The sequence below is a fragment of the Rhagoletis zephyria genome, unplaced genomic scaffold (genome assembly GCF_001687245.7).
Source record: "Rhagoletis zephyria isolate East Lansing unplaced genomic scaffold, Rhagoletis_zephyria_1.1 Rzeph_scaffold_01979, whole genome shotgun sequence".
NCBI lineage: Eukaryota > Metazoa > Arthropoda > Insecta > Diptera > Tephritidae > Rhagoletis > Rhagoletis zephyria.
In genome coordinates this window covers 25,151-41,559 of record NW_016159063.1, presented here as the reverse complement: position 1 = coordinate 41,559, position 16,409 = coordinate 25,151, and the positions used below count along the sequence as shown (strand labels likewise).

General features: G+C 41.7%; 1 protein-coding gene across 1 annotated transcript; it reads left to right on the top strand.

Annotated features, from left to right (window-relative positions):
- The first annotated feature begins 7,367 nt into the window (after positions 1-7,367).
- On the top strand, positions 7,368-12,824 carry LOC108365729 (uncharacterized). The gene has a single exon (XM_017619866.1). The coding sequence runs from the start codon at positions 7,368-7,370 to the stop codon at positions 12,822-12,824; it is 5,457 nt and encodes a 1,818-aa protein (XP_017475355.1).
- Positions 12,825-16,409: the final 3,585 nt, after the last annotated feature.

Genomic DNA, 16,409 nt, shown 5'->3' with positions numbered 1-16,409 from the left:
CAAATCTTGGAAAAGACCCGCGAAAATAGGATCGACACGCACCATCTATTTGTCCATTTTAAGGCCGCTTTCGATAGCACGAAGAGAAGTTGTCTTTACGCCGCGATGTCTGAATTTGGTATCCCCGCGAAACTAATACGGCTGTGTAAAATGACGTTCAGCAATACCACCAGCTCCGTCAGAATAGGGAAGGACCTCGCCGAGACGTTTGACACCAAACGAGGTTTCAGACAAGGTGACTCCCTCTCGTGTGATTTCTTTAATCTGATATTGGAGAATATAATAAAANTACGGCTGTGTAAAATGACGTTCAGCAATACCACCAGCTCCGTCAGAATAGGGAAGGACCTCGCCGAGACGTTTGACACCAAACGAGGTTTCAGACAAGGTGACTCCCTNCTTATGTTGGAGAAGATAATAAGAGCCGCAGAACTGAACCGCTCAGGCACAATACTTTATAAGAGCGTACAATTGCTGGCGTATGCCGACGACATCGATATTATCGGTAAAAACAAGGGCTTCGTCTGTTCTGCTTTCTCGGGATTGGATAGAGAAGCAAAGCGAATGGGTCTGGTGGTGAACGAGGACAAAACGAAGTATCTCCTGTCATCACACAAAGAGTCAGAGTATACGCGTCTTGGCACCCGCGTCACTGTTGACAGTTGCAAGTTTGAAAAAGTAGACGACTTCGTTTATTTGGGAACCAGCATTAACACCGATAATAATGTTAACCTTGAAATCTAACGGAGAATCATTCTTGCCAACAAGTGCTACTTTGGATTGAGTAGGCAATTGAGAAGTAATGTCCTCTCTCGTCGTACAAAGATCACACTCTATAAGTCACTCATCATGCCTGTGCTCGTGTATGGCGCGGAGGCATGGACAATGAAAACATCTGATGAAGCGGCTCTTGAAGTTTTCGAGAGAAAGATTCTGCGAAAGATGAACGGACCTTTACGCTTTGGCGATGGTGAATACCGCAGATGATTTAACGATGAGATGTATGAGCTTCACAACGATATAGACGAATTAAAATTCAGCGGCTCCGCTGGGTTGGCCATGTTGTTAGAATGGACAGAAACGCTCCTGCTCTGAAAGTATTCAACGTGGGCCGCGATGCTGGTAACAGAGTTAGAGGAAGGCCTCCTCTGCGTNCCCGCGAAAATAGGATCGACACGCACCATCTATTTGTCCATTTTAAGGCCGCTTTCGATAGCACGAAGAGAAGTTGTCTTTACGCCGCGATGTCTGAATTTGGTATCCCCGCGAAACTAATACGGCTGTGTAAAATGACGTTCAGCAATACCACCAGCTCCGTCAGAATAGGGAAGGACCTCGCCGAGACGTTTGACACCAAACGAGGTTTCAGACAAGGTGACTCCCTCTCGTGTGATTTCTTTAATCTGATATTGGAGAATATAATAAAAGCCGCAGAACTGAACCGCTCGGGCACAATACTTTACAAGAGCGTACAATTGCTGGCGTATGCCGACGACATCGATATTATCGGTAAAAACAAGGGCTTCGTCTGTTCTGCTTTCTCGGGATTGGATAGAGAAGCAAAGCGAATGGGTCTGGTGGTGAACGAGGACAAAACGAAGTATCTCCTGTCATCACACAAAGAGTCAGAGTATACGCGTCTTGGCACCCGCGTCACTGTTGACAGTTGCAAGTTTGAAAAAGTAGACGACTTCGTTTATTTGGGAACCAGCATTAACACCGATAATAATGTTAACCTTGAAATCTAACGGAGAATCATTCTTGCCAACAAGTGCTACTTTGGATTGAGTAGGCAATTGAGAAGTAATGTCCTCTCTCGTCGTACAAAGATCACACTCTATAAGTCACTCATCATGCCTGTGCTCGTGTATGGCGCGGAGGCATGGACAATGAAAACATCTGATGAAGCGGCTCTTGAAGTTTTCGAGAGAAAGATTCTGCGAAAGATGAACGGACCTTTACGCTTTGGCGATGGTGAATACCGCAGATGATTTAACGATGAGATGTATGAGCTTCACAACGATATAGACGAATTAAAATTCAGCGGCTCCGCTGGGTTGGCCATGTTGTTAGAATGGACAGAAACGCTCCTGCTCTGAAAGTATTCAACGTGGGCCGCGATGCTGGTAACAGAGTTAGAGGAAGGCCTCCTCTGCGTTGGAAAGACCAGGTGGAGAAGGACTTGGCTTCACTTGGCATTTCCAATTGGCGTCAATTAGCACAGAAGAGAAATGAAAGACGTACTGTTTTGGACTCGGCCAAAATCGCTTAGGGTTACAGCACCAATAAAGAAGAAAAAGAAGAATTTACAATACGTGTTTGTTATTTCAGTTTTGCAATTATAAATATTATAAAATATGCTTTTACAATTTGTTACATTTCTGGCGATTAGAAGCTTTCCTTCTAGTTGAGCTATAGCCCTTACTTCGTAAAACTTACGAGTTATTTCTATTTTTGGGTATTTAATGTAAAGTACACTTATGTCATTCTTTTGTTTAAATTTAAACTCTGAAATGTCCATTAAATTCGTAATTGTCATAGTTCCATATTGATAATAAGTAATATTTTTTAGTTCGTCAAAGTGTAAAATAGTTGGATTTAAAATTACCATTTTTCCAAAAGTTATTGTATATATCATATTTGTAAGCTCATGCAAAATAAACTAATTTCGTCTCTTCTTTATATTTCTAGGAAATGTGTCACCCATGGGCGTAGCCAGAGCGAAATTTAGGGGGCCTCCTATACAAAAAATTTTTTTCAAAACCAATAACTTACTTACTAAAAAATTGTTTATTATAGCTTAAAATTATCATAACTAATAGGTATGTTGAACAAAAACAAGAAAGTTGATTATTAGTATATTTGAATAGTTAACTTTTTACTGCGCATGTTTATTCTACGAGGAGGAAGCATCTAAAGCCTAACCCCGTCAGTGTGAGACTTTAACCCAAACTAAACTTCCTACCGTCATGTACCGTTCCCCTCCCGATACCACCGTCATTGATTTCGTCGGGATTATAACACCTTGTGACTGCTAAAGTTATAGATATATTGAAGCACAAAAAATATCCATACTTATAATTTCGAATACCCCCTCCAATCTGGACTTAACGTCTAAAAACGCGCTTTACATAGGTTGAGCCTTATAATTGTTCGTAGCTTAATTTCACTTTATCCGAAGAAAAATATTTACGTGCGTACACGGTAACCGCAACCCTCAACACGTGCAATTCTTTGATTAATGCAAGTCTCTAAAGCAAAACATTGTAACCTTTATAACAGCAACTTCAAAACAGTTTAACTTCAATACCTAAAACATTCTTTGTTTGTGCATGCCATACACACAAAATTTGAGTTTTTTGTCTTTCTTGGACTTACTAGTATTCTGGAAAACTAACAAGTGGAGTTTCCGTTAAAGTGATGTGTGATGAGTTTAAAATAAACATATCAGCTGTTATCAGAATTAGTCAAAATTAAAGCAAAAGTAAAGATAAAAAATATAAAAGCCGGACTTGAGAAACGGCAAACTTTAAAACAGTGCGAGTACCGAAAAAGGATTAACACAATTGGTTTTGTTTTAAGCGAAAGTAAAACGTTCCCATATCTGTCTAATTTATGAAAGCTAAAGTCCGCAAGTCACATAAAAATAACCAACTGAATCTTCTGCTAGACAAGACATACATTGCTAATGGGTCTAGACCAAACCTCGCTTGAGCAAACGCATCTGGGACGCACAAACTTTTTCTTCTTCTTATTTGGCGCTATAATATATGGTCCAAGCAGTAAACAAGTCGTTTCTCTTCTGTGCAAACTGACGCCTATGTGGAAATGCCAAGTGGGACCAAGTCCTATCCACTTGGTCCTTCCATCGCAGTGGGCCTTCCTCTTCCACCATCGCGACCCACGTTGAATTTTTTTAGAACAGACGTAATCCTTATTTGTAGCAATTGTACGCTCTTGTAAACTTTTGTGCCTGAGCGATTCAGTTCTGCGACTCTAATTATCTTCTCCAACATCACATTAAAGAGATCACATGAAAGGGAGTCACCTTGTCTGAAACCTCGACTGGATTCAAACGGCTTGGAGAGGTCCTCCTCAATTCTGATCTGAAGCCACACTGGTAAGGCGCAATAAGTTCGTTGACGGAGGGCTTCAGTCTTTCACACAACACGCTCGATAAAATAGTTGGCACGCATGGCGGGCTCGCCTTTCTTGTGGATTGGGCAGAGCGCACTTGAATTCCAGTCGTCGGGCATGCACCTTATTAGCTCCTTGCCATCGTAATTGAATAGCTCGGCTGACAGGCCGTCAGCTCTAGCAGCTTTATTACTTTTGATCAGCATAATCACTATTCGTACCTCGTCCTAGTCAGGCGCTGGGATATCGACTCCGTCGCCATCGACTGGGGGCTCGGGTTCGTCTTCTCCACTTCTTTCAGTGCTGCTGCCATTCAAAAGGGTTGAAAAGTGCTCCCCCCATAATTTAAGTACATTCTAGACAGCGGTCACTATGTCGTCATGGTTGTTCCTACAGCAGTCTTGAAACCTTCCGTAAGTCACTCAACTCTCTGATAAAAATTTCGTTTGTTTTTTCTGTCGGCCAGCATTTCAAGCTCTTCGCACTCATGTATTTTGACCTCCCTCCTCTTATTGCGGCAAATACGTCTAACGTCCCTATAAAGGTTCCACATAGCTCACGTTGCGTCCGATCGCAGTGTGGTCGTGTAGGCGGCACCTTTTTTATCTGCAGCTTCTTGACTCTCCTCATCGTACCAGTAATGAGCGGGAATGTGGTTCCACTGCTCGCGTATGTCGCTTTGTTGAAGATTACTCTCTCACAGCAGGTGTGAGAGTCGGGTGGCGAATCAATTGGCCGTCTGGTTTGATTGCAGCTTTTCGACGTTGAGCTTTCCTTGCATTGCTGGGCACATAATTTTTGCTGCACCGAGGCGGGTGCGTATATTGGCTGCATCAATATAGTGGTGCGAGTCGATATTTGGCCTTCAGAGTGTACATATGTACTTTTAAAACACTGGAAGTGTCCCTTCCGTCTATCACAACATGCTCGATTTGCTGTAATTTCTTAAGACGTAAACGTCTTGGCTGTTCACCAAACCAGTCTATAATAATATCTAATAATAATAATAATAATAATAGAGTGGCGCTTACACATATGTTAGTGTTTGGCCGCGCTTCTCCTCCGACTTGTGGCGTGCGCCTTGATGTTGTCACACAAAGCGGAGGGACCTACAGTTTTACGCCGACTCCGAACGGCGATTGTATTTTTATGAGAAGCTGTTTTTCATGGCAGAAATACACTCGGAGGTTTGCCATTGCCTGCTGAGGAACGACCGCTGTTAAGAAAAAACCTTTTTTCTATATTTTTTTGCGATGTTGCTTTGACCAGGGTTTGAACCCAGGTGCTGCGGAGTGGAAGCGCGCACTGCTTACCACTGCACCACAGCGACCAATCTATAGTTTTATCAATAATCTCAGATTGTTCTCTGATACTAAACTTTCGATGTACACTTAGAAAACACAAACCTTAAGACAATCAGCTCTGTGATAATTTTAAAATTTTCTGCGTTTATTGTAAACTGCTTGTTATTGTTTGAAATTAATTCGTCTAATTTGTCATTAATTCTGATGAAATCGTCATGGTCCGGAGTTCCTGCTATCAATTTCCAAAGTGTTCCTAATTCATGTATACCTCCTTTTTATCTAAAAGTATTTTATTTTAATTGTCCTAACTACGTTTCGATTACTAAAATTTCTGAATCGGTCTCTGCATTATTAATCTCTAATTTAGCGTTGTTATTTTTGTCGTAAAGAACACTGTTATAAAAATTTTGTTTTTCATCCGCTATAATATTCTCAAAATATGTTAAGTTTGTAATATGGAATATGTCCCCGTAATCGCTGTAAATAGAAAAATCTCCGTTTTCAGTTAGTACATAGTCCTTTCGAGTGTAATCAATAATGTCAGCTGTACGGTTTCGAACCACCCTAGCCAAGAGAAGTACGGGAGAGCAAGTTTTCTCCACGATGAAATCCACAGCGAGCATTGAATTTCCAGTGACTTCATGCACACACCCAGATGTATACATATATACAACAGCATGAAGGTATATAGGTACATATGTATGTACCCACCCGCAATGTGAGAACCGTTGAGGCAATAAATAAATAGATGACCGTGTCGCTAAAAGTTAGTATTAAGTGTGCTACGATCTAATGCAAATCCTGTATCGCTAATTTAAGACATTTCCTCTAATAAAAATACCGTACAGTTTGTTTAAGTGACTTGCGCCTACTTAAAGAAAGCATCCCTGCTCAGCTTGATTCTTCAACGCATCCCTGCATATATTCTCTAGAAAAGCATCCCTGCTCTAGTTGGAAGTTCGACAAGTGCACGGGAATTGCTTCCCAGGGTTGCTTATTGGCACATTGGGCCACTTCCAGTGTTGCCTATAAATACAACCGCCACCTTGTCATTCGTTCTTCTTTTTTCCACTGACGTCCAGCAGGATAGCAGCACATCATCATTTTCATCCACCGAGGGATTTCCGCTTACCAGGACCTCTATTCATCGATCAAATCGTTCGCATTATCTTTTTAATAGTTTGCGTACTTATACATTTAAATTATATTTCATTTTCATAAAATCATTCGCTTCGCGAATCTTCTCATATTGTTAAATATTAATTCTTGCACTCAAGTTGTTATTTAAAATCATTCATACTTTCCGCTTATTAACATTCTCAGTTTCTACATACATATTATTGTTAATTAAAGTCACCTTCAAACATTAAAGTCTCTTGTATTATATTCGTTCATGCATACATGCATATGCATTCAACCATACTTTCATAATTTTCTTGAAGTATTGTAAATTTGAATTATTGTTAATAAATAATACTTTTTAATATCGAAACCAATATCGTAAATATTGAACACAGTTTAAAGCAATTAATCTGGAATTATTGAGTTTAAAAAAAAAGGGTACCCCTCTTAACATTGCGAACCGCATATAAATTTGGTGGCCCATGAGGGGAATTGTGTAAAATTAGTGACATCAAACAAGGAGCAAAAGGGCGCACATTGATTCCCAGCAAACCCAAACCGAGAATCAGGAAAAGCGGGTGTCGTAGCATAGAAGAGCAAGAGTAGAAGGTTTGGCAGACGGCAGCAATTACTATTTTCGTTACTCTTATCCATACCTGGTCAACGACGGACATCAGAAAACGGTAAGTGTGCTAGGTGTTTCTAATTATTTGGTGCTGACAGCGAGTGTACATATATTATACATATAACGTCACATAAATAGTTAGCGAGGTATATTGGCTAGTACATAAAAGCATAGGAAAGATGAGCAAAGCAAGTACCAGCGAATCGGACACCGGAACCGTTATTGATTTAGATGCCTTATTTACCCTACAGTTAGAGCGATGCGAGACACTTAAGCAAATTTTAAAGAATTTTAAAAAGGACCCAAATACGAGAAAAACTAGGGTATACTGCCAGGTTCGCCTTGAAAAGATAGAAGCAGTACATGGAGAGTTTAACAAAACTCACACCACCATTGTACACCATGACACCAGTCGGAAATCGCAATATTTTACTGACAGGGTAGCTTCGGAGTTTGAAGAACGCTATTTCGATAGCCGGGTTGCACTTTTAGAAGCATACAACGAACAAACGCCTTCATCTTCGGAGCAATCTGCCGGTTCTCAACTGCAAGTTCCAAAAAAAATGTCACCAATCGAAATGCCAAAACTACCGTTGCCATCGTTCTCTGGCAAATATATCGAATGGCCGGCGTTTCATGATGCATTTGTCCGACTGATCCACACCAACACCGACTTAAGTGCTATTCAAAAATTTCACTTTTTAAAGAAGGCACTGCCAGCAGAAAACGATGTAGATGTTCAGCAAATGGCCTTAACTGAGACCAACTATGGAACTGCCTGGGATTTAATTGTAAATCGTTATAATAATCCTCGTCTACTATTCATGCACCACATGAACAAGCTCTTCACACAATCTGCAGTTATTAAAGAGTGCTCAGACGACATCAAGTCTTTACTCAATGTAGCAAAAGTCTGTATAAATGAGTTCAGTCGTTTGAAAATACCTATTTCACAGGGCAATCAGTGGATTGCGTACCTTTTGTCAACCAAGTTGCCAAAGGATACCCATCACGCTTGGGAATATCACCTCGGCAGTGACGTTAACATCCCCACCTTTGAAATGTTAGAAGCATTTTTAAATAAGCGTCTGGTGACAATCAATGTGATTGAAAATAGAAACATTTCGTGTGGTAATAACTCACTGTCAAAGACCAGCAATGTGGCTGATAATACTTCGTCAACTAAACGCCAAAGTCGACCTCCAAAGGCTTTATACAGACATAATAGTAATAGTTTTCACGCCACTAGTCAACCGAAAAACGTCAATTCATGCTTTCTGTGTGGCGAAGCACACATTCTGCGGCGCTGTACCAAATTCCTCGCCAAAGATTGCTTTGAGAGAAAGTCTATCGCGGACAAAGCAAAACTTTGTTTAAATTGCCTGAGCAGGGCTCATTCAGTTTCCCGTTGCACCAGCACGAAGAACTGTCTACAGTGTAGCCAAAGACACCACACTCTTCTACATTTTCCAATGTCAAAGCCCCCACAGCAAAATGAATCCACTCGATCACACGAGGGTGGCAAATCTCAAATAGCTTTAAACCCATCAGCTCAAACCTTTCAAGTTGAAAGCACTCAGAGTCAGACCACGACTCATCAAAACCCCACGTCATCCAGGTTAACGCACACTGCTCAGCTTCTTACAGAACCGTCACAGAAGCAGACTCGTAAGGTGCTTTTAGCCACCGCTCTCGTCACGATCAAGAACGACGGCACGGGTCAGTCCATGGTAGTACGTGCGCTATTAGATCAAGGCTCTGAATGCACACTTATTTCAGAGCATGCCGTTCAAACACTCTGTTTGACACGCAACCGTGCTTCGGCAGATATATCTGGGGTGGGCAGCAACGTCGCGCATCGTTGTAAGCACACTGTGAATTTCACAATGCACTCATATGTGAACCCTAACTACCATGTCGCGGTCGATACCGCCTTTGTTTTAAAGGCGCTCACCAATAAATTGCCAAGTCAAACAATTGAGCCAAACCAATGGGCTCATATTCGAGGACTGCAGTTAGCAGATCCTACGTACTACCAGCCACGTCGTATAGACTTACTTCTGGGTGCCGACATGTTCGCTAACCTTTTATTGCCAGAAACACGTATTGGAGGACTTTATGAACCAATAGCCCAGCGCACCCATCTGGGATGGATATTGTCTGGCAATACTACTTCCACCCCCAAAGTTGATGCTGCTAGTCTTCATTGCAACCATGTGTCTCTCGAGCTGGAATCACTTGTACAACGTTTTTTCGAAATCGATCAAGTACCGACCGAGAGATCTCTCTCGCAAGAAGAAAACTGGTGTGAAACACATTTTCAACAAACGCATATGCGCCAACCAAATGGGAAATATTTAGTGAGACTTCCATTGAAAAATTTGTTTGATGAATCTCAAACCCTCGGTAAATCCAAAAAAATTGCACTCAACCGCTTTCATTCACTGGAGCGAAAACTACAACGCAACGATGAATTGCGAGCCCGGTATGAAGGGTGTATTCGGGAATATTTCACCCTGAATCAAATAACTCCTGCTACGACAACTGAGGAGCAGCATTCCGTCAAACTTGCCTCAAGTGCTCCAACAGTCGCATCATGTGTATTACCTCACCACGCTGTGATCAAAGAGGAAAGTCTAACCACAAAGCTAAGAATCGTGTTTGACGCCTCGTGCAAGACTAGCAATGGCAAATCGTTAAATGACGTACTGTGTGTGGGACCCGCACTTCAAAATGATCTGCCAGCAGTAGTTTTAAATTGGAGAAAACACAAATTTGCGTTTACATCTGATATCCAAAAAATGTATCGGTGCATAGACATGCACACAGATGACTCGCAATATCAACGCATTTTGTGGCGAAACGAAGCAAATGAAATTCAGGAGTATTGTCTCACGACAGTCACATTTGGGACTGCTTCCGCTCCATATACCGCGATACGAATCCTCCACCAACTGGCTGAAGACGAAAGTACATCGTATCCGTTAGCAGCACCTGTCCTTCGGAATGAAATGTATGTTGACGACGTACTATATGGCGGTCACTCCGTTGAGATCGCCACCGAAATTCGCAAACAAGTAACCTTAGCATTGCGCTCCGCTGGCATGGAACTTCGAAAATGGAGCAGCAACTCATCGGCGGTGCTGGACGGTATTCCCACCGAAAACAGGTCAGACAGTAATGCCTTACAGTTAAATAGCAGCGATACCGTTAAAACCCTTGGCATTCTGTGGCAACCGAACAAGGACGTTTTTAAATTCCGGCTCAACTTCGAAATTGATTTTACTGCCACCAAACGGTCAGTGCTCTCAACTATAGCTCGTCTGTACGACCCACTGGGATTAATTGCACCGGTTATTGTAGCAGCCAAAATCATCCTGAAATCGGTATGGTCCTTTAAGGTACAACGCGATGAGCACACGTTCACACCATTGGCATGGGATGAAACGCTACCAACAAACCTAAATCACCAATGGCAACGTTTTCTAAATACTGTATCGGAGCTGCCCTGCATCACGGTGCCGAGATGGTTGAACTATGAGCCAAATCATGTTAAATCATTACAACTCCATGTATTTTGCGATGGCTCGACAGCTGCATATGCAGCATGTGTTTATCTACGGGTAGAATGCAGTGATGGTAAAATTTTTACAACGCTTCTCATCGCAAAAAGCAGAGTCACCCCGACAAAACCGTTGACTATACCACGCGTCGAGTTGTGCGGAGCAGTGCTGGCGACTGAATTAATGGAATGGACCAAAAAATCATTGTCATTACCGTATACAAATCTAAAAACATTTTATTGGACCGATGCTACGATTGTGCTTTACTGGATAAATGGCGATCCGAATCGATGGCAAACATGGGTTTCAAACCGAGTTGGCAAGATACTACAAACCTCTTCACCGTCACAATGGAGTCACGTCGATACTATGCAAAATCCAGCTGATTGCGCAACCCGAGGCCTAACACCAGTCAGTTTATCAACTTTCAGGCTATGGTGGTCCGGCCCAGAGTGGTTGCTGTCAGATGAAGATTCCTGGCCGAAATTTAGCACGACTGAATTGCACATCACCGAAGAAATAGCTGAAGTTAAAAGGAAGCCGCTTCAAGCAAATTTCACGATTTGTCAAGACTCCGTTATTCTTCGGTACTCGTCGCTGACGAAAACCGTACGCGTTTGTGCGTACATTCTCCGTTTCGTGCAGAATAGCCAAGTTCAGAGCTGTGCCCGCATAAGTGGACCTTTGTCGGTCACCGAGCTAAACCAAAGTCTAGCAAAGGTTGTCAGGCTCGTACAACAAGAAACATTCAACACCGAAGTACACAACGTTCGCAATAAAAAACCTGTTCCACATAGAAGCAAGCTTACTAGCTTAACTCCGTTTCTTGATGAGCAGCAACTTCTTCGTGTGCGTGGGCGAATTCAGCGCTCTAATCTTCCATTTGATCAGAAGCACCCCATCATTTTACCAAGTAAGCATCATTTCACTAGTTTGGTTATCACTCACGCGCACTTAACGACATTACATGGTGGTGCGCAGCTTACCTTAACATATTTACGACAGCGGTTTTGGATAATAAATGCCAGACGCACTGTGCAAGAACAACTTCGAAAATGCATTAAATGTGTTAGAAATAAGCCGGAAGTTGGTAGTCAACTGATGGGCGAACTTCCATTCCATCGAGTCAATCCACCACAACGCCCGTTCCTCGCAACAGGCGTCGATTACACCGGCGCAATCGAGCTAAAATCGTCTAGATTTCGTGGAAATACGACATATAAAGGGTACATCGCTATTTTCATTTGTTTAGCTACAAAGTGCATTCATCTGGAAGCAGTCACAGGCATGTCAACGGAAAACTTCTTGATGGCCCTGCAACGATTCATTGGACGTCGAGGTCTGTGCAAAGACATCTACAGCGATTGCGGAACAAATTTTATAGGCGCTGACAAGGTACTTCAACCAAATGAACGTAAATTTGCGGAGGACATAGAGCAAGAAGTCGTGCCGAAATTAGCAAGCCAAGGTATACAGTGGCACTTCAATCCTCCCCATTCACCTAATTTCGGAGGACTTTGGGAGGCGAATGTAAAATCGGTTAAGTATCATTTAAAGCGAACAGTGAGCGGTGCTCGGCTTACCTACGAAGCCCTTGCAACCCTTTTGGCGCGTATCGAAGCCTGTTTAAACTCCAGACCGCTGTGCTCTTTAACATCAGATCCCAACGAATTACAAGTGCTGACACCGGGGCATTTCCTAATAGGAGACTCTCTGCTTTCACCACCAAACGCCTCTCCAGCGGCTAATGTATCACTCAGCCAACAATTTGCTCAAACGCAACGAATGTTTCAACAATTTTGGAAGCAGTGGACATCAGATTGGCTATCACACCTCCAAACACGACCAAAATGGTGTCACCAAAGACGAAATCTTCAAATAAATGACCTCGTCATCGTTAAGGATGAAAGGCTACCACCCAACGTGTGGGTAATGGGACGCGTCATAGAGCTTCATCCAGGTCCAGATAACTTAGTCAGAGTAGTAACTATTCGTACCCAAAACGGCATCTACAAACGGTCTGTCTCAAAGCTTTGCCTCTTACCAATATCCTCATGCACTCAAGACAAGTAATAATTTGTTCATACTCATGCACCAAATAGCACCTAGCACGCTTTCTTCAGCCCTCCTCAATGCGTATTGGAGTTGAATCCCAGAAGTTTCCTTTGGTGTTTTCGTTGCTCAATGAAACCGAAAACACCACCCCAGGACGGTTTGGTGATTATGCTGATCCCAGCATGGGGGCGGCATGTACGGTTTCGAAACACCCTAGCCAAGAGAAGTACGGGAGAGCAAGTTTTCTCCACGATGAAATCCACAGCGAGCATTGAATTTCCAGTAACTTCATGCACACACCCAGATGTATACATATATACAACAGCATGAAGGTATATAGGTACATATGTATGTACCCACCCGCAATGTGAGAACCGTTGAGGCAATAAATAAATAGATGACCGTGTCGCTAGAAGTTAGTATTAAGTGTGCTACGATCTAATGCAAATCCTGTATCGCTAATTTAAGACATTTCCTCTAATAAAAATACCGTACAGATTAAAGCAATTAATCTGGAATTATTGAGTTTAAAATAAAAGGGAACCCCTCTTAACATTGCGAACCGCACATCAGCTTTTGTTAAAATTAGTAGTAATCCAAGAAGTAAAAGTAGTATGATGGCAATCTAAAATATTAGGATTTTATGTTATCTTTATGAATAATTATATTCCTATTATTAATTATTATCTTATTCCCTAGCTTTTCCTTTACTTGTTGCTTTATATACCAAGTTTTTAGTTTATTTCTTTCTCCTATAACCTTTTCGTAAATTATTTAGTCTGGTTAAACTGTTTATCCGTTCTATTTTTATTATGAGTCGCGAGCATTTTCTCCTGCGCTGGCTTGAGGGTGTTGGGTAAATTTTAATTTTTTACTTTGTTGTGGAAAACATCTGTTGGTTTAAAATTTGTTACCGAATGCAGTCATATTATATTGTTGATGAGCTCTTAGAATTATTTCTAAGTCGGGCACTATGTTGTAATCCTCTTTTATTCACCTAGCTATTTCGATTATTGTGGAATGCACTCGCTTTATTTGTCCATTAGTAGTACTGTGCCTTGAATCGCAAAAATAAACTTCAACATTTAATCTCTGCATTAATGATTTAAATTGTGGTGTTGTGAAGCTTCGTTCGTTATCTAATGTAATTCGTTTTACATCTAGGAAAGTTTGGAGCAGTTCCAACATGTTTTCCTCAATGTAAGATTTACCCTCAATGTTTTTTAATATTAGAAATTTAGAATAAGCGTTTCAACTTTTGGGCATAACAAATGTCTGTGTGAAGTGGTTCTCCTTCTTCTTTCGGAATTGGAGCTTTACATATTGAAATTTTTTAGGATGCCTACCGTATTTATTTTTATTGCATATTATGCACTTTCGCACTAACTCATTCATTTTCTTTCTTATTTCTGACCAATAGTATAGCTTTCCTATTTGTTTTATATTTTCGTTATAGCTGCGATGAGCTCTGGTGTGTGTCTGTTGAATTGGGCCCGATTGATCTTCTGTTTTGATGATGTCCATTGGAAAAAGTTCGGTGTACACAAATTTGTTTTGAAATGTTTCTTTCAGCGGTCGCTGTATTTCGTGCAGTGTAATGCTGTTACCAAGTTAGGTCTGATATATTCTTTTAGAATTGTGAGTAGATTCTCAACTGTGTCGTATTCGATCAAGTGTCTTTTGTTTCCAAAAGTTTCGATTAGTTCATGGATAGTGAACCTATTTTTACATAATATAATTTGCTGCTTAAACTGGTTTAAGGGATTTTTAGTTTCTTGTAAATGAATGCTTTCTCTACTTTGTGCGATTCATAATCCGGTGAATCTCCTGTATGGTCTATAAAATTTTTCAATTCAAGGCGTGGTAGTGCGTCAGCTGACTGACTGATAAACAAATTTTGGAGAAAATTCTTCGATAAACGCATGCAGCTGCACTCTTAAATATTCTGCAGGAATGGTTTGCCGAGTCACTTTAGCATCATCCTTGCGAGGGCTGGACACTCGCACAGCAAGTGTTCGACTGTCTCTTTTGATCCCGGGTCATCGCGGCTGCGACAGAACCTATTGAAGGGCAGTACTATCCTTTCGGCATGTACCCCAACGGGCCAGTGCCCTATTCACACTGCAGTAAGTTTGTAGGCATTTGTTTTGCTCATTCCTAAGAGAGCTTTGGTTTTGAGTAGGTCGTAGGACACCCAGAACTGCCGGGCTATTCTGTAGGATCCTGTGTATTTCCACCTCTGCCTGGCCTTCGAATGATAAATTTCGGTAATTTTTGTATTAATCTCCCTGAGCGAGGCGCCCATGTCCCCCGCGTGGAACACATCTAGTGCGGAGCCGCTCCTTGCTAGTTCGTCCGCTGCCTCGTTTCCGTAGATGCCCCTTATGTGNTCTTTCGGAATTGGAGCTTTACATATTGAAATTTTTTAGGATGCCTACCGTATTTATTTTTATTGCATATTATGCACTTTCGCACTAACTCATTCATTTTCTTTCTTATTTCTGACCAATAGTATAGCTTTCCTATTTGTTTTATATTTTCGTTATAGCTGCGATGAGCTCTGGTGTGTGTCTGTTGAATTGGGCCCGATTGATCTTCTGTTTTGATGATGTCCATTGGAAAAAGTTCGGTGTACACAAATTTGTTTTGAAATGTTTCTTTCAGCGGTCGCTGTATTTCGTGCAGTGTAATGCTGTTACCAAGTTAGGTCTGATATATTCTTTTAGAATTGTGAGTAGATTCTCAACTGTGTCGTATTCGATCAAGTGTCTTTTGTTTCCAAAAGTTTCGATTAGTTCATGGATAGTGAACCTATTTTTACATAATATAATTTGCTGCTTAAACTGGTTTAAGGGATTTTTAGTTTCTTGTAAATGAATGCTTTCTCTACTTTGTGCGATTCATAATCCGGTGAATCTCCTGTATGGTCTATAAAATTTTTCAATTCAAGGCGTGGTAGTGCGTCAGCTGACTGACTGATAAACAAATTTTGGAGAAAATTCTTCGATAAACGCATGCAGCTGCACTCTTAAATATTCTGCAGGAATGGTTTGCCGAGTCACTTTAGCATCATCCTTGCGAGGGCTGGACACTCGCACAGCAAGTGTTCGACTGTCTCTTTTGATCCCGGGTCATCGCGGCTGCGACAGAACCTATTGAAGGGCAGTACTATCCTTTCGGCATGTACCCCAACGGGCCAGTGCCCTATTCACACTGCAGTAAGTTTGTAGGCATTTGTTTTGCTCATTCCTAAGAGAGCTTTGGTTTTGAGTAGGTCGTAGGACACCCAGAACTGCCGGGCTATTCTGTAGGATCCTGTGTATTTCCACCTCTGCCTGGCCTTCGAATGATAAATTTCGGTAATTTTTGTATTAATCTCCCTGAGCGAGGCGCCCATGTCCCCCGCGTGGAACACATCTAGTGCGGAGCCGCTCCTTGCTAGTTCGTCCGCTGCCTCGTTTCCGTAGATGCCCCTTATGTGCCGGGACCCATAATAGGGTAATTTCGTATTGATCAGAAATATAGGCCAGCTCTCTCCTACATTCATCCACTAGCTGAGATCTAACAGAGTGAGAAAAAAGTGCCTGAATAGCCGCTTGGCTA

Bases quoted from the DNA above. Each gene is read 5' to 3' on its own strand.
- LOC108365729 (XM_017619866.1), top strand. From the start codon at position 7,368: ATGAGCAAAGCAAGTACCAGCGAATCGGACACCGGAACCGTTATTGAT.